This window comes from Crinia signifera, chromosome 7 (assembly GCF_055691185.1).
Source record: "Crinia signifera chromosome 7, ASM5569118v1, whole genome shotgun sequence".
In the NCBI taxonomy this organism is placed as follows: Eukaryota; Metazoa; Chordata; class Amphibia; order Anura; family Myobatrachidae; genus Crinia; species Crinia signifera.
In genome coordinates, this window is record NC_139223.1 from 155,294,807 (window position 1) to 155,317,693 (window position 22,887).

General features: G+C 39.6%; 1 protein-coding gene across 1 annotated transcript in view; it reads right to left on the reverse strand.

The window, feature by feature from the left end:
• Positions 1 to 22,887, reverse strand: part of NEB (nebulin) — a 172,025-nt gene that overhangs the window by 14,897 nt on the left and 134,241 nt on the right. The window contains exons 118-132 of the mRNA XM_083155043.1: positions 21,340 to 21,441; positions 21,143 to 21,247; positions 19,301 to 19,399; positions 17,206 to 17,316; positions 16,142 to 16,246; positions 15,200 to 15,304; positions 11,899 to 12,003; positions 8,111 to 8,221; positions 7,171 to 7,278; positions 6,544 to 6,657; positions 5,948 to 6,052; positions 3,964 to 4,068; positions 3,199 to 3,303; positions 2,406 to 2,498; positions 1,131 to 1,223 (exon numbers count right to left, since the gene is read on the reverse strand). Of these exons, the coding sequence (XP_083011169.1) occupies positions 1,131 to 1,223; positions 2,406 to 2,498; positions 3,199 to 3,303; positions 3,964 to 4,068; positions 5,948 to 6,052; positions 6,544 to 6,657; positions 7,171 to 7,278; positions 8,111 to 8,221; positions 11,899 to 12,003; positions 15,200 to 15,304; positions 16,142 to 16,246; positions 17,206 to 17,316; positions 19,301 to 19,399; positions 21,143 to 21,247; positions 21,340 to 21,441 (1,566 nt within the window). The remainder of the gene's footprint in view (positions 1 to 1,130; positions 1,224 to 2,405; positions 2,499 to 3,198; positions 3,304 to 3,963; positions 4,069 to 5,947; positions 6,053 to 6,543; positions 6,658 to 7,170; positions 7,279 to 8,110; positions 8,222 to 11,898; positions 12,004 to 15,199; positions 15,305 to 16,141; positions 16,247 to 17,205; positions 17,317 to 19,300; positions 19,400 to 21,142; positions 21,248 to 21,339; positions 21,442 to 22,887) is intronic.

Genomic DNA, 22,887 nt, shown 5'->3' on the forward strand with positions numbered 1-22,887 from the left:
CTAGGGATAGTGGTTCAGAGAGGAGTCTGTCTCTGCAAAGGGGTTAGTAGCAAAGTGGTCACATTAGCAGTAACTTCACTTCTGGACCCCGCAGAGCTATTGTACATGCACAACCCACCGCCGGAGCCAGGAAGAGTTTCAGAGGAATACTCTCCTAGTAATTATTTTAAAATGGGTCATAGGGACCACAGCAGATATCGGATAAATCTGCTGTGTTGCCTTCTGGTTACGTTTGTGTGATTCATTATTTTGTGGTATATCACCAAAAATAAATGATAACTAAGCACCTATAAATGCGAACAAGTAGTTGATCTATTTAGCAAAAAGTGGCTGATAACGAAGTTAAACAGCTTACACTTACCTGGACCGTAAACTTCAACAGGATGGTTAATTTATAAATGAAAAGGGGCGTAGTCTCATTGGTTGGGGCGTGGCCTCATGGCCCAAACTTGGAGACCTCTCTGTGCAGTGCCGGTTGCTACACTGAGACAAGTTGGGTGCTTCATGTAATGTAATGTAATGTTACTATGCGGCACCTAGCTCCTGTCACTGAGCAGGACCTGTCACTCATCGGGTGATCCCTTGGTGCAGCCTGCACCCCTAGTATGATGCCACTTATTACAAACAATGCATTTAGAAACACAATATTTACTAAACCATTGCAATACCTTTACTGCCATTGTTTAACTTCCATTAGATAATTACTGACAAACTGCTTATTGGTTGCTGTGGTCGATGCCATTTTTACACTTAAAGGCAATCTTTACACAAGGCAATCTGTATTTTTCTTGTACTGGTTCATTGACGCGGTAACATTACATTGTATGCATTTTTCAAGGCAATTCCGTCTATTAATGGCATCAGTTACAAATGCAGTTAGGAATTTCTTGTTACAAGGCAATACAGACTGACAGTTCAGTTAGTTGTACAATTAATATACTGTTAAAAGTCAATACTTTTGTTCATTTGCAATCGGAACACAAGTAAGACATTCCTAACATATGTAATGGATTATCAGTGAGGTACAATAATAATAGTTACATTAGATAGGAAGTGAAGGACTCTTTAGTAAAGGGGAGCACAGGACACTGTCAAACACACATATATCAAAAATATATATCAGCCACTACCGAGCTGATGTTCTTCTGGGTCTCCTTTACGCGTTTCACCTCTGGGAGATCAGCAATGGAAGTTCCTTTTCCAATACTTTCCTTGTATTTAATCTATGAAATTACACACAATGGAGAGACAAAAACGATGTACATTTAGCACAATGGACAGTTCCATACATGACTGCATGTATGACCTTGCATAGGTAGTACTACATGACAGGTACATATAGAGACACTGTTGAGTGTAATGTTTTGATTTGCTACCCAGATATTTCCAAATAATTTATCCTGCACTTCTATTATTCCCCTATATATTCCCCTATGTGAGAAAAATTACAGCTGCCCTTCCTTTTCTGTTAAATAACTAAGATAATCAGAATGCAGCCTAATTATTCAGTGGGAGCCAGTGGCATCACTGAAAATGCAGGATCCCATCACTGATTTCCAGTACCGCCTTGTGAGTTGTCCGGCTACATTCTTATAAGTTCTCAGTAAGTTCACAAAATGGTTACTTCCCATGTGTTTACTGTATTTCGTGGGTTTTTTTTTTGTAATGATTTTACTTATTCTATTTCATTATATATGATAGGATTTGGAAATGTGATCATGGGGCTCAGTGGTTAGTGAGCCCCAAAGTATTCAGTGGGGAGGGTTTAGCAAAGGACCAATTTGAAGATGCAAATTGGCAGGCGAGACATTGAATCCCGCCTGTCTATTTGCTGTCGGGCAAAACACAAACGGGCCTGGATCACGGGTGTTGGGAGGGATCGGGAGGGATCAACAGCCGTGATCCGGAATTGCATACCCCCCTCGGAGTATAAAATGCATTATTTTATACATTATTAATTCTTATTACAATACATTATTTTTTTTTAATTATTATTTTATATTAAAAACACACAAACTATATAAATCATATATTTATAAATAAAGCAAAATGTGTTTATTATAAAAAAAAAAAACAGATTCAAAATATTATTTACAAATGCACCAAGTTGTTAGCTCAGTTTATGTTAAGCGCTTATATTATGTTTAAGGTTAATATAGTTGTATACAGAACTAAAAATGGTTTATTTACTACTGTGTATACAGTAATTTATTTCTCTAATTATACTTTACCAAGTTCCCAATGTTCTCTTTTCTTTGCATAAAGAAGGTTAATGAAGTGGTAGTTAATTACTTAACAACTTTTTTTTAAATTTAGCAAGCGATTACTGGATCATGTGAAAGGTTTTATGGTATTATTAGGGTAGGAATGCTTAGTTTAAAGGATTGCCATTTGTTGAATTGTACCGTGCTAATGGCATCTTGCGTTCTTTTAATTCTCTCCATCTCTGGGGTGTGCCCAATAGATATTCCCGTTCCAACTTCTTCTTTGTACAAAATCTTAATAGTTAGAATCAAGATGACAAGTTAACGACAAGAACCTTCATCTTTGTGTACTGCATGGAATCTGATGAATCCTGAGAACATTGTCAATAAACCTGAAGACCAGGCAATGGATGATTAAAAATTAGAAGCATCCAAAGAGTATAGACCAGTAAATGCAATATGTGGTCTGATTGGCTAATATCGAAATGAGTCCCAAAAATAAATCAAGTTTAAAAGTAGCAGGCTTTTGTTCCATTATCTTTAGAAAATAGCTTAAATTGCTTCAATTAAATATACACATGTGTAGTTAAAAAGTCAGGTGTGGGAACTTTGTTTCCTAAAAAGGTGTGTTGGACATTACAAAGTTCCCTGAATGTTTGACATTTGCAGACACTAAAACACGACTGGTAAACAAAGACAAAACATCAATTTACTTACAGAGGAAACAAACAATCTACACAATGAAAACAGACAAATGTGACGAAGGACAATTTTGATCAGACCCCACAAAAATATTCAACTTGCTTTATCTACTGTAGTCTATTGCAGACTATAACTGTTTGGTGAGGAATCTGTATAGTATGGACATAAAAAGCAGCAGCTAATAACCATTAATGTTAGCTTGCTTTATATATAACTATGTTAGAGTACTTTTCTCATATTAAGGTTATTATTTGTGTTAGAACTTTTTATAAAGAAGCTTAAAGAAATATACCGAGCTGAAATTCTTTTGGTTTTCTTTAACACGCAGAATTTCTGGCGTGTCTTTAACCACTGTCACTTTTCCTTTACTTTGTATATGGTCACCCTGGTACTGTAGCTATAAAAAAAATAGAAAGGTTTATATAGAAAGAACACAGTTCTTGGGTTCTAGAAGATAATTCGATGAATTGACTATTTCATGATGATCAAGATCAAAATCAGAACAACAATTACAGACTTACAGAATTTTTTACCAAAGTATTCTCAAAGGAGAATACTTCATATGCCAAAATGACAACAGCACGTTTAAGTCAGAACGATAATAATTTAACATAAATGTATCACTTTTCAGTGTAACACAACAATGTCCATTCATAGTTCGCAGTCAACGGTTGAAGACAAGAGACTGACAGTTGACCATATTTTCAGAAGATCGTTGCTAAACATGAAAAGTCAGAAATGTGCTACAGATATTGTGGTTTATTCACCTAGTTATTAGGAATAATTTATCACTTACCATAATATTTGTAGATATGGGAAGTCACCCTCGATTTATCTGACCTGTAAATCTACTTGGTGACTTATAATATCCATATAATATACAATGAAGCATTTTCTATCATTCAAAAAATTCAAAGACTTAAACATGAACTTATGTGGAAATAGATTTACCTAATATACAGAGTTTTGCTCTCTCTGTAATTGACGGGCTTGGTAATATACACAGAAAAAATACTGTAGTCTGTAGTCTGACATTAGACAGAAATATATAACTTACAGTACTAAAGTTCTTTTGGTTTTCATGGACTCTCCTCATTTCTGGGGTGTCGAATACTGGTACGTAACAGGACATGTTTCTTTCTGCTTCCTCCTTGTACTTTTTCTGTTGGATTTGACGTATAAGGAACAATTTAGTGATGGATTAAATAATTAATGTGGCATTGCTATTAGTTAACTACATTACAATAATGTTTTATTTCCATTTGAAAAAGTACTTTACTCACTGGTTATGATTTCATTAAAAACATATCTATTTGTAAAAAGTTAAACGTGGAAAGGACTGAGAAATACAGTAATGTACCGTAACTATATATAAATGCAGGTTCAGTCTATTTCCTGAACAATGATATCTGTCAGTGGCATATTGTGGTTGTTCGTGTCTACAGTATACTAAGATTTATACATATGTGCCTATGCACTAATAGTATCCACTGACACTCTCAATATGCATGTCACCCAGACACACTAAATGCAAATACTGTAGATAAAAAATATTATTTATATACTTTGTAGTATATAATAGCAGAAAACGTTTGGTTTGTTAACTTATAAGTATCGGAATACCTATCATCATTATGGAGTATGGATCAGCACAAGGTTTTCGGGATGGAATGGCAGACGGGATGCCAGTGGTCAGAATACTGACACTTCCTACCCTGCATAACCCTAACCAAGGACTGATCCAGAAGAAAATGACAGGGAGACAGAGACAGCACAGTTATTACACAGTGAACACATACCAGCCAAGCTGCATAGCACCTAGGCAGCCATCAGCGGCACCACTGGTCTCCAGTTAAGCAGAGACAGTATGGTTATTGGTTGCTATGCAGTGTACGAGACAGGGGAGACTCGGGGATACATATGGCTGAGTGTTACAGTTCCTAGGAAGCCCCAATAGCAGTGCCATCTTGCTCATGGGCAGCAGCAGAAGCACTCAACAGACCATCCTCCCTAGAGAGGGGGGAAGGACAGTCAGAAAGAGTCAGTCAGTGAGGCAGGGGGCCAGGAGTTGGAGTACATTGGAGCCCGCAACAACAGGGCATGCCAGGTGCTCCTGCAGCCAGGGGATCCTGCTGTCTTACTGCTTCTGCACCGGGGCCCATCCGCTTCCCTTCACCCTCACCTGGGTGCACATTCGTTGGCGGTGTGGCAGAAGGCATGTGCACACCCGCAGGATAGCAGGATGTTCTGTCACTGTGAGTGTGTCCTCCTCTGGCTGCGTGATGATGGATCACCCCATCTCTGAGGGGGGGGGGAAGCTGTCCGCTTCCCTTCATCTTCCCCTCTGTCCTCTGTCTCCTCTTCTCTGCCTCCTCTCCCCCGTGTGGTGCTGGATCTCCCCCTGTCACTTCTCCAGGGGGCCAGGGATGGGAGCTCCAGGGATGGGAGCTGGGAGCTCCAGGTGCATGCAACCATCCCCGGCCCCACCAGAAGTGTCTGTATTCCTGCTCGGTGTGTGCAGGGAGCAGAGCCTGGCATCCGTAGCAGCTCGGAATACGGCAGCCATGGATGGGCATCTCCCACTGGTGATATGCTGCCAAGTCAGGCTGTGGGGCCTCCCCGGGAAATGGACCGTCTCTGGGCCGGAGCTCCAGGCTATCTTGCAGCATAGGGCCGGCAATGGTTGCTCTCCGGGGCAGGCAGCAGGGTATCCCCCGATATGAGGTGATGCTGGGCAGCGGCCAAGTCTATAGCGGCAGTCAGGTCACCTCGGGCGAGGCTCCTGCTGCCTCCCGGGGATCAAGCAAGGGATGAGGGAGCTTGGCATGCCAGAGCTGGGGGGGGGCTGGTCCTCTCCCCCAAGTGGTGCCAGATCTCTCCCCTTCTCCTGGGGTGAGGGGGGGGCATGGATGGGAGCTGGGAGCCGGAGGGTCGTTTTTCTGACTAAAACATGATATTGATATACAGTACTGTAGAACCAAAACATGAAGATCCACGAACATCTCTAGCAGGTACAGTAGGTATATCAGACATAGGATTACCTTGCTGGAAAGGTTTCTGACTTGTTGTGCATGGATAATTTCTGGCGTGTCCACCACAGATGTGAAGTTGGCTTTCTCCAACTCAGCGGATTGCTTGTATTTCACCTGTACAAAGTGTTAATGCAATTTTTTTCTTTTTGTATAGTAAACTAGGAAAGCATAATACTGTAGGCTATATACTTTATCACTGGTGAGCTACACTGTGATTTGGAAAACACCCCCAATTGAACTCAGCTAAGGAGGATCCCATAAAAATGGATTTTGGTGGGAGCAGAGGGATAACTAAGGATAAGGGTTACCCCACAGGGTATGTAGTCATAATGTCAACACATAATGTGATCATTTTCGATATTCACACTGTCGACATGGTAATCATGTCAACATTCTGAATGCTAACAAGGTTGACATTACATGGATAGATTATGATTATGGTAGGGTTCTAACAGTAGAAAAACATTAAGTTGACAATCTGTCTGTATTTCAAACTTTGTGGTAGATGTACTAAGCCTTGGAGGGTTGGGGGACTTTATATCTCTATGAGGCTTAGAACATCTGTAGCTTTATCAGCAGAGCTATTTGCCTGCCCAATAACTTACCTGACTAGCAATATCAGTGGCATTCTTTGCTCTCATGAAATCTGGAGTTTCATTGGCCAGAGTCGTTAGACCCTTTCCTTTTATCTCCAGTTCCAGTGTCTTTTTATATTCTTTCTGTTATGCGAAACAAATATATACATGATTAACTTGTTTCTGTTTACTGTATTAATTATTATTATTATTAATCCCTGTAGATAAGTTGTAGTCAACACATATTTTTCATGGGCCTTCGAAGTGGCAACATGGAAGCTAACACCTTTACTTACCAATGGTACAACGCTGAACTATAATATCAGTTAAAGAACTGAGGGGTAGATTTATTAAGCTAGGTAAAATGATAAAGTAACACCAGTCAATCTTCTCCTATCTGTCAAGTTACATGTTAGGTTTGGAAAATGGCAGTTATGAGTTGACTAGCTTGTGATAAAATACCAGCTGTATTTAACTTTAACGGGCTTAATAAATCTGCCCATGAGTGTCCTATGATGTCATTAGAGGACCAATTTAATAGAACAGATTGCTAATTTTCACACACAATAATTATGCATAGGCGTTCAACTAAAGCATATTGACTCATAATAGTGGCCAGAACTTATAAATATATTAAGAACAATGAATCATGTATACCTCATTTAATATTTGTGTTGCATTCTTGGCTCTTATTAGTTCAGGAGTCTCTTCCAAAGCAGTAAGGCCTCGCCCTTTAGTGTCATCCAAATCTTTCCTGTACTCTTTCTAAAAATCCAGTAGACAGAAAAGCTTTCTTTAGGCACAACCAAAAATGTAAGGGGTGTTCACACGGTGCGATTTTGCTTTTGATTCAATAAGGATTCGTTTGGAATCAAATCGAATCAAACGGTAAGCAAAACGCATTCGATTTGGACTATATAGTACAGATCTGTACTATATAGTCTAGCCTGCACAGTCTATTTTTCTATTCGATTTCGATGCCGCAGGTCCGCACATCAGAATCGAATTACCATTGAATGTGGCTTAAAACCGTTCTATGTCCATTCAATTTCGATTATATTTTTCTTATGTAAGCAAAATGAAATAGAAAAATAGACCAAATCGAACCATGTGTACCATAAGACATGCTCATAAAGATAACAAATTAGATAAACAACTCTATGCTGTTAAAAATAACCAAACAAAACAAAGAAACAAAAACAGGAAACAGACACAGATATACAAAGAAAGAAGAACAAATTCAAGAACAAACATAAACAAGTATACAAAAACAAACGTATACAAAGGAACAAAAAAGAAATAAACAAAAATATTTTTATTCCTAATAAGCAGTGAACAATGCAGAGATAGAATGAGTTAATTGTAAAGTTTGTATGCATAAATTAAATAAGAATTGTGAATATTAAGTAATAAAGTTAATTGGTATAAAAGCAATATTTAAAATGAGGTTGGCATGTACTGTAATTAATAGCAAAAAATGATTTTACTTAAACAGACAAAAGTGACATAACGATAAATAAACACGACAACACAAATGTGATGCAGTGGGTATTAGTGGAATTATTCTGGCTAAAATTATATATACAGGGGATGCTACCTCGCTTCCTATTTTTGTAGCATATCTGACATGTAACATTGATGGCGTAACCTCCAAGCCAGTAAGGTTTCTGCCTTTAATACAATCTTCCAAGTCTTTCTTATATTCTTTCTGATAGAGGCAGGAAGAAAAATATCATATAATGTTTTATACTAAAATACCATTTATCTACAACCAAAGCTGGGAAAATCTAAGCCTTTGGATGTCTGCTTTACAAGTAATAAAAATGTATGACTAAGGGGTTAATTCTGGTTAACACGCTAAGCTGCAAAATTCGCAGCTTTGCGTGCCATCTATGCGTCGCCCGCGTGAACATCCACCCCCGCTCGCCTGTAGAATATCACCGTACGCATGCGAATGGATGTTTAGCATAAACATCCATTCGCTGAGACAAAATAATTCGATGGTCACCGACAATCAAATGATTTTGCACGCACTCGCAGATCTAAGACACCTCTATGGTGTCTTAGATCTGCAGGCTCCTTGTTTGGAAAGTGGATGGTCAGCTGACTTCCGCTGATGTCAGCTGCCCTCACCCGCATCACCAGCGCATTTACTTGGGAATGCCCAGCGTTTTCATGGGGATGCCCATGAAACGCTGGGCATTCCCAAGTGTGAAGCACCTCACCGCCACCCCACGACCTCCCTCCCCGGTACTGCTTGGTGCAATCGGGCCAGTGTATATGCAATTTTCCTAGCCCAATCGCACCAAGCAGCTGCACATTTGCATAAAAGTTTATGTATATGCGCAGTCACAAAGCATCGATGCGAATGGACCAGAATAAGATCCTAAATGCCAGTGAAGCCCATTTTGCATCATAGGCTTATTGCTGAAACCTCCAGTTTAGAAGTTCCCAGTTCTGCTCAGTACACTTACTATGAGTAGAATAGCTAAACCTTACAGTGAAAAATATATAATATGTTAAAAGAAAATAACAATACAATTAATTTCTTATACATGCATATTTCAGCTTGTATAAGATTTCCACCTAACATAAATCAACTTCAAGTATTCAAGCTTGAAGGACTAACAAATTAATGAAAATACATATCAACACTATCAACAAACATTGATCCATTTATATAACATTACAAATATATGCACATATATAAATTTTTTTGAATATTGAGTTTACAAAAAAAATATTTGAAAGGGAAAAAGGACACATTAATGTAAAGAAAATTCAAAACAACATAAAATACAAAATAAAACAACAACAATGCGGTACAAGATGCCGAATTCAAAAACATTTTCTGAAACAATTATTGGTAATAACTGAACCAAATTAAAACAGAAATTCTTACATATAAATATATTCTTGTACAAGTTCAGGCAGTTACCAGGCATTTAAGTTTTCTCTATTTAAATACATAGTTAAGTACTTTTTGAGCAGTCATAATAAAGGCCCTTATTCTGATCTCGGCGGTACGGCCCGCGTGCGGCCGTACCGCCGATGTTTTCACTCTGCACATGCGCAGAGGTCACTCTGCGCATGTGCAGGCGAAATCGCCGCACAAAAAATGTATACGCCGCAAAGGGGGCGTATAGGGGCGTGAGGGGCTTAATAGCCTCATTACCCTATGCATACGCCCAGCGTTTCATGGGCGTTCCCATGCAAACGCGGGGCGTATGCATGGTAATGAGGCTATGACGCCAGTGATGGGGGCGGAAAGCTGACATCGCCGGATGTCAGCTCTCCGCCCCTATACAAGCTTTCACACGGACGATTGTCCGTGTGGTCTAAGCTTGCGGGAGCTGGTGGAGCGTGCGGCCCTGCCTTCGATGGTCGCCGACCATCGAATGCAGGGGGCAGCTCCCACCATGGTGGAGGCGTACGCCCCACCATTTTCATGCGGATCGCCAGCCGTCCGCGTACGGACGGCCGTGGCGATCCGTATTGTAGGCGGGGATTGGTTTGTGCGGCCGGAGCAACGTATGCGGCTCCGGCCGCACAGATCAGAATAAGGGCCATAGTCATTTTCTTAGTTATCTACATATGAAATATTAACTCCTTTTCAAAACTGTCTGGAGGAAAACCAAGCATGTCTTATAGACCCAGTAAAGACTATAACACAGACACTCAGCATATAGGGCCTGATTCTGGTTCACTCACAAAAGCAAACTGTCTCTCTAATGGACAAAACCATGTTAGATTTGGTTGGGGTTTGTACTTCAAACTGATATCTATATTGTAGTGAAAAAATAAAGAAGCCCATATTTACCCTGCGCAGAAACAAAATACAGATGAGAAGCTTTCAATGGAGCTAGTCCTGGCGATATTATCGCCAATCTCCGGTGTGAACCATCCAACAGAAGGAGGTGAGTGCGCACGCACACGAGATGCTCGCACGCCCCGTTCTGTTAGAGCCCACCGCCGGCTCCCCGCAGCTCCCCACTGCTCCCCCGTAGCCCCCACTTGCCCTACCCATCTCCCTGAAGCGGAGACAGTCAGGGAAGCAGCTTCCCGCCGTCATGTTAGACGCTTGCGTGTCCCCGTCAGTTGCAGCTCCTGTCCACCAGGCTGCACCAGCTCAGGACATCTGGCGATCTTGCAGGCTGGCTGACAGGTGCTCCATCTGTAACATCCAAATCTAACTCTCACTGCAAATATTATATCTACCCCACCTGCAGTGCACATTAGAGTGAGAATTTGCTTTTGCAAGTGAACCAGAATCAGGCCTATAATCTGATTAGGAGATAGGTGAAAAGGAAGATGTCATGGTGAAACAGAACTAAAGTGTTCCAAAGCCTCTCTGCTTGTGTCTATTGTTTTGACTCAGGGTCTGATTCTGCTTAGCGAACAGTGAACGTCGCCCCAACAAATGCTTACTGGCTGCATCCCCTCGGTACCATGCAAGGGGATGTGTATGAGAACACATCTCGCATGCGGCCGAAGGGGAGAGAATTGATTTGATGGTCGCTGACCATCGAATGATTTCTCCCCACTTTGGAAATGAAAGTCAGTCTGAACTGAATTTTATTTTCACCACTGATTGCCGAAAACTGAGAGGTAGCTAACATCATGGGCGCTAGCCACCCGCTCCGAGCAGGGAACGCCAAGCCTGTGTTCCCTGGGGAATGCCCAGCATTTTCAAGGGGACACCCATAAAACACTGGCCGTTCCCCTGCCTTATATCCCAATGTGTACCAGTGCACTGTGAACTGAACCAATAGTCATGCAGCCAATTAGATATGACATCAATGTTGAATAAAACATAAAGTGATGTAGCCAATTTATTTTGTGGTGGCCAAATATAATGTGTAGGGGACATAAATATGAACAGTCGCGGCTCTTACCTTTGTAGCGGAGGGGGGCAGCCGTGATGCTGCCTCCCCCCTCCGCTGCTGCTTGTCCCTGCTGGTCCCCATCACTGCCTGGTGGTCCCCGCTGCCAGTCCCAGCCTCCATTGCGGGACCGGCACATGCACAGTAGCTTCTTCGGAACTACGCATGTTCTGGCCCCCAGCCTCTATGGGCTGCTTCGGGAGTAGTCCATAGACGCATAGTTAAGGTCCCGAGTCCGGCACATGCACAGTATCATCCTCAGTACTGCGCATACACAAAACCGTCTTTTATGGGCTGCCCCCTCAGCAGCCCATAGAGGAATCCTGGAGGGAGGGAACACCTCCCAGTGGGACTTGCTTGGGTGACTGGCAGGTCGGACTACCAATAGGAAGTCCCTGCCAGTCCCAATGAAGCTAGCTAGTGCACTTTAGTTAATATAATGATTCCATGCAAAAATGATAATAATATTAATAAATGCATTTCACTGGTTTATGTAACTTACATCACTTTGCATATGTTGAGATTCCTTCGCTGTAATATAGGTAGGTGTCTCAAAGTCCAGCATGGCTTTACCTCTTTCTTTTTCATACTTCTCTTTATATTTCACCTGTTTGTAACAGAAAACAAGTGATCAGCTTATAATACCTATTTCCCATTAATCATAATCACAATCAAAATATTGTTGTGTCTGTTATTGTCCTCCATAGATTAGATCACATGACTATGTAATAACCAGTGTTACTGTGTGAGTGTAGACCTGGCTCTGTCTCTTACAGCTCTACACTGTGAGACAGCTGTACAGTAAGTGATAAGGAAACAACATGATGAAAGTAGACAGACAATACAAAACATTGTGGATGTTACCATGTACATGGGCCCAGGGCATTGAAAGCTGGGCAATAGAAGACTCACCACATTTGTTTTTACACAATACAACATGTGATATGCCTTAGAATTACACCTGTACTTTCGAAAATAGAATACTAAATGCAGTAAATTTATAAATAGAGCCCACTAAAACTCTCTGTTGGTGGGATGCATCGAGCATCACATTTTGCTGGTTATTCATCCTGCCACACATTGCATGCATGCATACAGGCATCTATTAAGGCAGTATACATGAAGAAAATCTAAAAGGACAACTCTTAAGGCTATACACTAATCTGATTTGGTCCGAATTCACCCAATTCCAACGGATTGGGCCAAGAAATTGTCCAAAATCGGACGAGTTTGACATTGCATTGGGTAGAACACGTTGTCCTGTGCGCATTGGACCGGAGTTGGAGGTCGGACCTGCATGGTCCCGCCTTTCGACTCAAATTCCCTCATTGTGGTAGGGAATGGGTAACATGTAATCCTGGTGCCTGGGAAGGTCCCAGATGGCTCAAGAGGGATCGGATGACCCTAGACACTCTTGAGAGACATCGCAGTATTGTGTGGCCACCTTTACAGCGAGGACTTCCAGGTTTATGACCCGGAGTCCTATCTGCACATGCATGCTCAGAGGGATCCCATCATAACTCTCTCAGTGAGATAGAAGCCCTACAGATGGTATTGCCCATCGAATTCAAGCCCCAGAATCTATTGCATTTTGGGCTTGGTGTATATATGCAGTAAGCAATCAAACTTCAGAAACTACATTTTCAGAGGTTTAAAAGCAATTTGAAGCTACAAAAAGGTTCTCAGTCCTTCAGGTGGAGCTATTTTCTGATATATTTTAATATAGAGGACATTTATCAACTGCTCAATTTAATTCTTTGCTAAATCTAAAAAAACACTTTTTCAAAAAATCAGTCCACTGTTCATGGTCACAGATATATGATATATAATAATAATAATAATAATAATAAGGCTACCATAAGCCATACTTAGACTGTAACCTAGGGTGCCAATGTTTAATAGAAGCCTAAATCAATCTGTCAGTGTTTTTATGTCCTCTTAGCCTACTTCATATTACAGTCTGAGAAACTGGAGATGCCACCTCCCACCTTCTTGCTGCTGAAGATAAGTCATTGTACCCGTGAGGTGTCGGGTATTGCCTAAGACACCCAATGAGGGATGCAGGTAGCTTTACAATGTGAACAATAGGATGTTCAAAAGGATTTGCACCGATACACCACCAGGGCAGCCCATGATCACACAGGACCTTGGTCTTGAAAAAGTTTCTCGTTACCTTGGAAACGAAACGCGTTGACACTCGTTACTTCCGCTTTATGACATCACGTCCGCAATCTCTGTGATTCTAGCTGCCACACAACCAGCTGTTGGCTGCATCCCCTAGCCTCCCAGACACAGCAACCCGCCCGCCCCCTACACTTCATCCAGTGAGCCCGGCATACCATCAGCCCTGCATTTGCGTCAGCAGACACACCAACCCGGTGGGTCGCTAAGCCTCCCACCGCTGCCATTCTGCTTATTGGAGCCACTCATTTGGGACATTATTATCGCTTGGATGGTTGAGCCATCGGACCATCTGGCGCCCCAGTTCCCAAACTAATCTACAACCATCTTCACAAAGGGTGAGTATTCATGCCAGGAGACTGTACTACTGCCTAATTGACTATCATATGGGTGTTCAGCTCACATGCTAATTGGCTTTGTGCATATCTTTGGCTTTGGTTATCCACTCCCACTAACCTGTTTGGCTTAACAAGTCTGCCTTTACTAACTGCTCACTGGCTGCTACTAACCCCCAATTTACCTGTGAAATTCACGGAGATTTCTACGCTATATATGATTGTCATATAATATTGGTGCTTCATGTAGCTTTTCATGTATAGATTTTCTAATTGTTATATTTAATATTTTATATATATATATTTATATTACATTGTAATTATTAGATAATTAATGGTATGCTATCTATATAAATACATTATTTCTTACAGTGTGTCCGGTGTTCATTTTGTTCAGGGGTATTCTCTAAGAGCAATATATCCACTTAGCAGCGCAAGGTGTCAAAAATTTCTACATGTTTTTTTCCTCTAGCATGAGTTCAAGCTAACCCATTTTTTCATCTGCATCAGCGGTGGTATAACACATTCTAACTGATAAATTAATTTTATTCTTTCTAACATTAAGCGCCGGAATCTGTCGGTTGTGAGTAGTCCTTAAAAGCCACACACTACCCTCAGAAACCCCCGCCCCCCTCCTTTTTTCGAGCTTTAAATTGCTGTTTAATTTCAGGCAAAGTAATCTTTGATGAAATGGTAAATGTATCAAATGAAATGCAGTACATGCAGTACATTTAAATAATTAACTATTACAATATAGGTTATTACATACTCTCTGTTACAAATAATTACTTCAATACTTATGGGGCCAGATGCACCAAGCTTCAAAAAGTAATAAAGTTGAGTAGAGTGATAAAAAAAATTGCCAATAAGCTTCTAAATGCCATGTTACAGTCTAGGTTTGAAAAATGTCAGGTAGGAGCTGATTGGCTGGTTGTTTACAACTCTCCACTTTATCAGTTTTTGAAGAATGACGCACCTGTTCCATAATTCGTATAGTGATGTCCTCCTACACTGGAAATTCTGCAAATGGTCCAAATATTTTTGTTGTTCCAATAAAAGTCAATATATTTCTAATAAAGTGAAACAATGATTTAATATCAATGACATACGATTTGATAGAGAGTGTCATATCAACTTATATAATAACTCGCTTTAATAGCCAGCTGGCTGATTTGCTAAATACAGTAGTTTCAAAATACTGTACATACCATTAGTAAGATTGTTTTTAATACATCACAATCAAAAAATCTATTCAAATTAGTAGTACACATTCTATAAAGTACTTACTATGCTCTGCAGTTCGGTAGCTTCCTTTACATGAACTTGTTCAAGTGTATCAGGCACCACTTGGTAGTGACCCTTACTCTTCTGAAATTCCTTCTTGTACTGGTACTGAGGGAAGTGTCAAAAACTGCCTCAATCATAGACTAACAAGTTATCTGCCTGCTATTGGATGACCAAGATTTATTAAATATCACTTTAAGGGAAACGATAATTAAACCAATATTATATTAGGTTTTCCTTAAGAAGAGTCAGTTTAAATGATAAAATCAGTAGTTAAACTATAATTAAAGAATAATCTGAATTTTAATTCAGTTGGTAGAAATTTTTGTAAAATGAACAGTGCATTTCTAGAAAAATAATATTATTAATGAGAAAATACATTTTAATATTTATGTTTTCTATATTTAGATTATAATATTGTAATTTTGATGAGTTATAATTTAAACTGCAATATCAAGGTGCTTTATGTTTTTCTACTTTAACAGAATATCCATTAACACTAAGTATGGTTTAATAAAGACTCACATTTAATAGGTTATTAAAATGACTAAACTGCTGTATGATTAGAAATATAAATAATGTTATAATGTATTTATAAAATAGTTTTCAGTTATTAATGGATAGCATTTTATTATATAACCATTTAAATGATTTAACACAGTTAGTGATTTATTGGGATGATGGAAAACTAAATGAGGAAAGTTAGGGAACTGTTTGCATTAGACGTTATGCTACTTCTTTTCTAATTTAGATTTAATATGCTTAGCTATATTAATGGATGGTAATAAGCTAAATGAAATATAAGTGGTTAAATACAGATAGGATAACTACCAAATGATGCCCAACATGGAAAGCAGAAGAATTAGCATATTCATTAAAGAAAAAGAAAAGTGAAGTATGAATGGTTATTAGGTTAATATTATGACTTAGTAGTATAGAGCTTACATCACTGGATAGCTTGCTTGTACTGGTTATATGGTGCATATTAAGAGATTCCGCCATATCTGTCACTGGTTTGTGGAGCTTCTTCAGATCTGCCTTATATTTAACCTGTAAGAAGAATTTTTAAAAAATGTCACCAAAAACATAATTGATGATAGGTCCGGGCTAATTTATGACCCTACTATCTGTACGCTACTCTACTGTACACACTTTTAAGCTAACTTCTCTTTATGGAAATGCGTCTGTATTTTAATCTTTTGTTCCCACTGTTATTCCCATTTCCTAAAATTAAATTCTCCAATTGAATATTGGTTTCCTCTCGCCTTTAAATTTACAAAATGCTTTAGTTAGAATTAAAACCTGCCCCCAAATACGTAAAATATTTAATAACAATACAAAAAAGAATACAAACAATATAATAATAATAATAATAATTTAAAACATTTTTATAAGAGTGTACATCAGGTTTTACTTTTAGCTAAATTTTAAACTATTGCTGTACTATGTACTGTATGTATCAACTCTTGGAGAGAGATTAAGGGGGGTATTTAGTCTTTAGTCCGACTGTCGGAATGTTTCGTCCGTCAGAATCCTGGCCCAGTTTCGCCCAGCTCAACAGTTTCTTGGCAGGTAGAATTCAATGTTCTGCCTGTCGAGTGTCGAAAACGGGTGTGCCGGCGAAAAATGGCTGTGGATTGGTGACAAACAGACGTGAATTTGACAAGCCATGGCTGTTTCTGACAAAAAGGATCTGAATGGTTTGAAAGTTGGATCTGTTTTGTTGAGATCCGCCTTCAATGCTGTCGCCAACGGCAGCATTGAATAAGCGGATGGCACTCTCTCCCCTGTTGGAAATAGCACCCGGGACTGAATAACGAAAGCACCAACTAATCAGCTTTTACTCATACTGTAACTGTTATTTTTCTAGCACAGTCTGTAAAGCTGATTGGGTAGTACTGTATTTCTTTCAACTTTATCTCCTCAATAGTAATTTATCTTTTTTATAACTTAAATATTTGGTTAAAATACTATTTTGTGTAAAATATTATGCCTCTAATGTACTTTACCTCACTAGTAAGTGTGTTGGCATCTTTCAAAGTCTGGTAAATCTTTGCCTCCTTGAGATCATATTGATGTTTCTTTCCTTTGTCTTTAAAAAAGCTTTCCTTGTATTTCACCTGATAAAAAGAGAGAATCATAGTCAGATAAATCCACAGACTCTTGTGTTGGGAACCTCTACACAAACAGTAGAGCCTGGAACACCAACTGTGAAACAAAGGTAGAGAGATTAGAAACTAGTACACAAACAATGTCACACAGACAAATTCTTGCAAAGAACACTGGAATATGTATTTCAGACATGCTCCAAGACCTGAATTTGCAAAATATGTATATAGAAAAACTGCAAAGAATCCGCAAAGCAAAAATAAAAACAAATCATGGTAACTTAACCAATAAAACAGCTCATGTTCTTATTATCCAAGTAAGTTATGAAATTATTTGCAAGGAAACAATTTGTACAATTCCTTGGTAAAACTCAAAACACATGCACAAATGTTGGCCATTGTTGGCCATTTAGAACATGGACTGCTATAGTGGAAGCACAATTGCATGCAAAACATTTAAAAACAAAATACTCAAGAATAAATTATTATATACAGTATACTGCCTTCCTGAAAAGTCACCTAATAATTAATATGTGGTTTAAAATTGAAAATTGTACATATACACACATTGATATATATATATATATATATATATATTTTTTTTTTTTACAAAATCACATAGTGCCTGAATTACTACAGAGATAGAAGCTCTTTCTTTGGCAAAAACAGCAGGCTACCTATTTATCAAGCTCCACTAGGCCAGTAATAGCTTTCATTGTGTACCACCAGTGATAGCTTTCACGGAGGCTCTTTGGCAAAGGAATCCCATTGCTATTTATCATGCCTATTTATCAATGACTTGTGGCTGTTCTTCTATTCTAATGTCTATTGTCATTTCAAAATGGTGATAGCAGAGGATCCTCAGTGGATACACTACTTATTACTGATATAAAGGATTCTCCTACATGGAAATACAATAATGCTTTTATTTATTTTATATTTATATATATATATATATATTTCGCTACCTGGATCTCAACTGATGGACTGTACCATGAGTAAGGGCTCTGTTTGGGTCCGAAATGTTGGTTATATGCAGTCGTTTTAAGGAATAAAGGACTTTTGGATATTTAAAAAATCTGGTGAGTGCCTTGTCCCTGAATTTTTCTACTAACCTCATGTAGGCATATACAAACAGCAACCCATCATTGGAACATGGATCACTGTGAGTGCATTGAATTGGATACACACATATATATATATATATATATATATATATTATTTTTTTATATTTTATTTTTTTACTTACTTTTACCTATTTATGTTTAACAATTTTTAATGAAAGTTCAACTGGAATTTAAATTACCAGGCTTCCAGACTCTACTCATGTAAACTGGGAAAGCTGGGTTATGCAGGTTCAAAGGAGAGCAGGATGTACCAGCAAAGTCTTCTTACTGCTGCCATCCAGTGTTGGCTGGGGGCAGGGTATCAGTCAGCGGCCTTTCTATGAACAGGATTAGTAGTGATAGAGTCTTTCATCGCACATATTCCATTAGAATATTTACATTACTTACAAATACATGTTACATATAGGCAAGGGAAGTTGATACTGTTATCTTTCAGGGAATTTAAATGTATAGTATAGAAAAATACTGTATGTATAAAGTATAATATGTAGATATTTAATGTAATAATAAAAACAATCATGTATGATGCAGCATGCATAACAGGCAATTAAAATGAGTAACTACTAAACAATAGTGTATTCAAAAAAGCAATTTTCAATTCCAACAACTGTGTTAAAGAGAAAACTGCTCTAATTGCACGAGTATATATATAAAGACGACATAGAACACAGGTAACCCATAGCAACCAATCAGGTTTGCTTTCATTTTCAGAAGTGTGTCAGGAAAATGGAAGGGGGTGTGTGATTGGTTGCCATGTGTTACAGGAACCATTTACATGATGACCTGTATATTTACAGACAATGCATTCCCACAGGAACGTGACATGATTTGGAAGAACATGCTCATTTTATTGAACATGCTTATCTTACATCACTAGTAAGCGCATTAGCTTTCTTAAGTGTCCTCATCATGGGAGTGTCATAAGATGCTGCTCCGTGTCCCCACATCTTTCCTTTGGTATACTCAGCCTACAATATGCAGCAAAAGATCAGATTAGCAAAGCACGTTAGGTCTACACCGCCTCGGGACAACAGGGCACTGGTTTACTATAACCAACACAATAATATTCCAAAGCAATAAAATGTCCTTTTTGTCTGCAGCGCATGGAGGCAGCCATCTTGTAGGTTGAATCAATGTTTATTAGGAACAACTGTGTGGCTCAGTGATGCCAGAATAAAAAAAGATAGAGTAACAATAAATGTATACCAGTGAGCCACCTAGCATATCTAGTAGCCAAAAAGCATCTCAACAGTATTAGTGATTATAAAAATGGCATATTTATCAGTTATCAGGTTTTAGACAGCATCAGCGGTCATTTCACTCCTCTACTGGAACTCCTATGCTGACCACCCATGTTTGATCTAAATCTTCTATTCCCAGGGAGGGTTTTGCAAAATGATGGCTCACATGCTGCAACAGGCGAATTCCATCTTTAGATCGTGTTCGCTGCCGGGTCCAAATTCCGGAATGTTTCCCATTCTAGGGTTGGTAAATCTGCCAGCATTGTATCTCCCAGAGAAACCCATGGGGCTTGTGGCTGCTGTCAGTAATGAAGGGACCAGGGCCTTAATATGTGTGGGTATCCCCCGAAATCAGGTGATTTTATGGATCATTAGCAATAGAGGCAGACTTTCTGGACCCAGCTGACCAGTGGTGGTGATGGGGATCCAATGCTGCATCTTTGGATTACAGATGAACGCAGGAGGCATCTATTCCTTCAGACGCCACCTGCTGCATTCGCATTTTAGGTGTATGGTATTGCACAGTTGCCTCCCTGCAGCTGCGCAATACTGTGCAATTTGGAATCAGGTCAAAAGATAGGTGATTACACTGATCAAACAATTGATGTCATGGTGCCAGACATAGACCATCATGAGACACTGGTGCTGTGATGTTAGTAGTGAATCTCGGATACTAATCATTTTTAAGTTACTATGGTCACACTGGGGTTTGATACCAGGGCTTCCTCCTGCACATCACCATTCCCAGCATTCATTACTGGTGCACAACGCCAGATACAGTTACATGCAGGAGGAGAGACAACACTGAAGATGTAGTTATCATATGGGTCAAGCTTATTTTGGGAGATTATCCTAGGAGAATGGCCCCTGTGACACGTTCATGTAAGCTGTTACTATGCCCCCCATGCAGGGCCGGATTAAGGCCCATGGGGGCCCTTGACAAAAAAAATTGTGGGGGCCCCCTCCTCTCACCCCCCTCCTGCAGCACTCACTGGAGTAGTTATTATCGCTGCCCATTGGAGTCAGAGCTGCTGTCCAGGCACAGCCTCTTCATGATACCTGGGACACGGGGTGATCAGTCGGGGAGAGCAGGGAAGGTCCCCCCGGAGACAGTGTGACAGGGAGAGAGCAGGGCAGCGGGGAGATGCGGGGCTGGCAGGTGAGTGGGAGAACAAGGCATCTATCTCCCAGCACTGCTGCAATGCTTCCCACGCTGCGGCGCTGACTGTCCAGCCACCGCAGGGCCCCCTTGCCTGCCCGGAACCCAGGAACGCACTGCCCGGACCCCCCTGCCACCGACTGGCACTCAGTGATTAGCATTGCATGAGAGAAATTGAATCATCCCCTCTGGATTTTTTCTTGAGTGCTCAGTCAGACATCGTAGAAATTTCATATTGTTGTCTCTAAACCATAACACCATTTCTAGACTAAAACATCATAAATATCCATTGACCCTTCATTGACTCTTACCTGGCTTGTCAGTTTGGACACTTCTTGAGCCAATTCAATATCTGGTCGCCCAAGAATAGTGATGCCTCGACTGACTTCCCCACGAGCCTTAGCTTTGTACTGAATCTACAGTAAATAAGGTGTAAAATTTAGTTTCTATTATTCTTCACATAAAAAAACATAGCATCTCACTAACCATACTCCAACTGTGTACTTACATCACTGACTAGTTTAGCCACTTGCGTTGCCTTCTGAATATCAGGTCTATCAGCAATGCTAGTATAATTTAGGTTAGCCTTGGCTGCCTTCCTGTAAGATAACTGTAAAATAAAGGAAATAGTTACACTTTCATATTCAGACATGGTACCATGACATCTTAAATTAATCCCCCGGTAACATTACACATTCTTATTGCTTTTGGTCTTCAGTTCAGTTAGATGAACCAAAGCAGTAAATTTCCGCACGCAACAGATATAGAGGGAGGATGGGAAGGTACAGTAAACCAGATCAGAGAGGTACTAAATCTGCCTAGCATCAACTTAGACTACACAAACTCCTCCCCTAACAATCCTCTAGGATAGGAGAAAACTAACATTTTCAATCATAAAGAGTAAATGATTCCAGCATCTAAAAGAGGCAATCCACAGAGAAATACCTCATGGTTTTATCTTCTTCATGTTTATTTTAATACCTTTGGTCCTATGCTGCTTTCAGACCGCAAAACTGGCTTTGATCAGGTATTTTAAAACGTTTCTAAAAACGGGTCTGCCAGCTAAAACCGCTTTCACATCGCATGTCTTTAAACGGTATTTCAGGGCAATTTTTGTCCTTAAACAGTATTTCAATGCAGTTTTTGTTCCTTCACAACTCTGAACCCATTTTAACCCATAGAAAACAGTGGATGAAAAAAAATGGGTCTGAAACGGGTAGGACCCTGCTTTATTACCATTTAGAAATACCAGTTCAATAGAACCGGTAAATTCACTCTGCACCTTTCAGACTGCACAAAATACCATTTTAAAACGGTAAAAAAACGGCAAAATAATGGGTAAAAAGTGCGTTCTGAAAGGGGCACTACTGAGATGTATCTGGGTGTATTTTGTATATTTTTATATGCTTAGTATATCTACACATATTCAGATGTATAAGCAGAATAAAAAACAGTTAAACAAGGGTTCAATTGAAAGGTGTCAACTAAATCATATCAAAACCTGGAAACTGGATTTTTTAAAGAAAATAAAACTTACATTTTTTCCCAACCTTAGGTTACATACACTGTATAGGGCAGTAATGAGTAACAGGGGAATTAAGGGCCACACCTGGCGCTCAGGGCCTACAGCTGACTTGGCTAAAATGCCTACTAACATGTTATTACATATAGGTATCTGTTCCATTGATTACATTTATTTTATAATTTATCACTGGGATTAAGATTAAAATGTGGTATACCTGCCTATCCCTCTAAGGGTGTGCATGTATTCCCTCTGCATCGGTCATCCATTCATTATCATCAGGCTTGAATGAGATTTTTAAGCGATCCAAAACCAAATCAGAACCAAAACACTCAAGTGTGGTTTTGCCAAAATCAAAATGAAAACATAATGATAAATAAAACCCAAAACCAAAACACGAGGGTCAGCACATATCTCTATAGTCTGAATTCTATTTTGTGAAAAACTATTTGCGGTCTTGAAGCACCGAGTGATTCTTGGACGTATTGGGCCTGATTCAGTAGTGGATGCAGTGCTAATACTGCATGCAGTTGG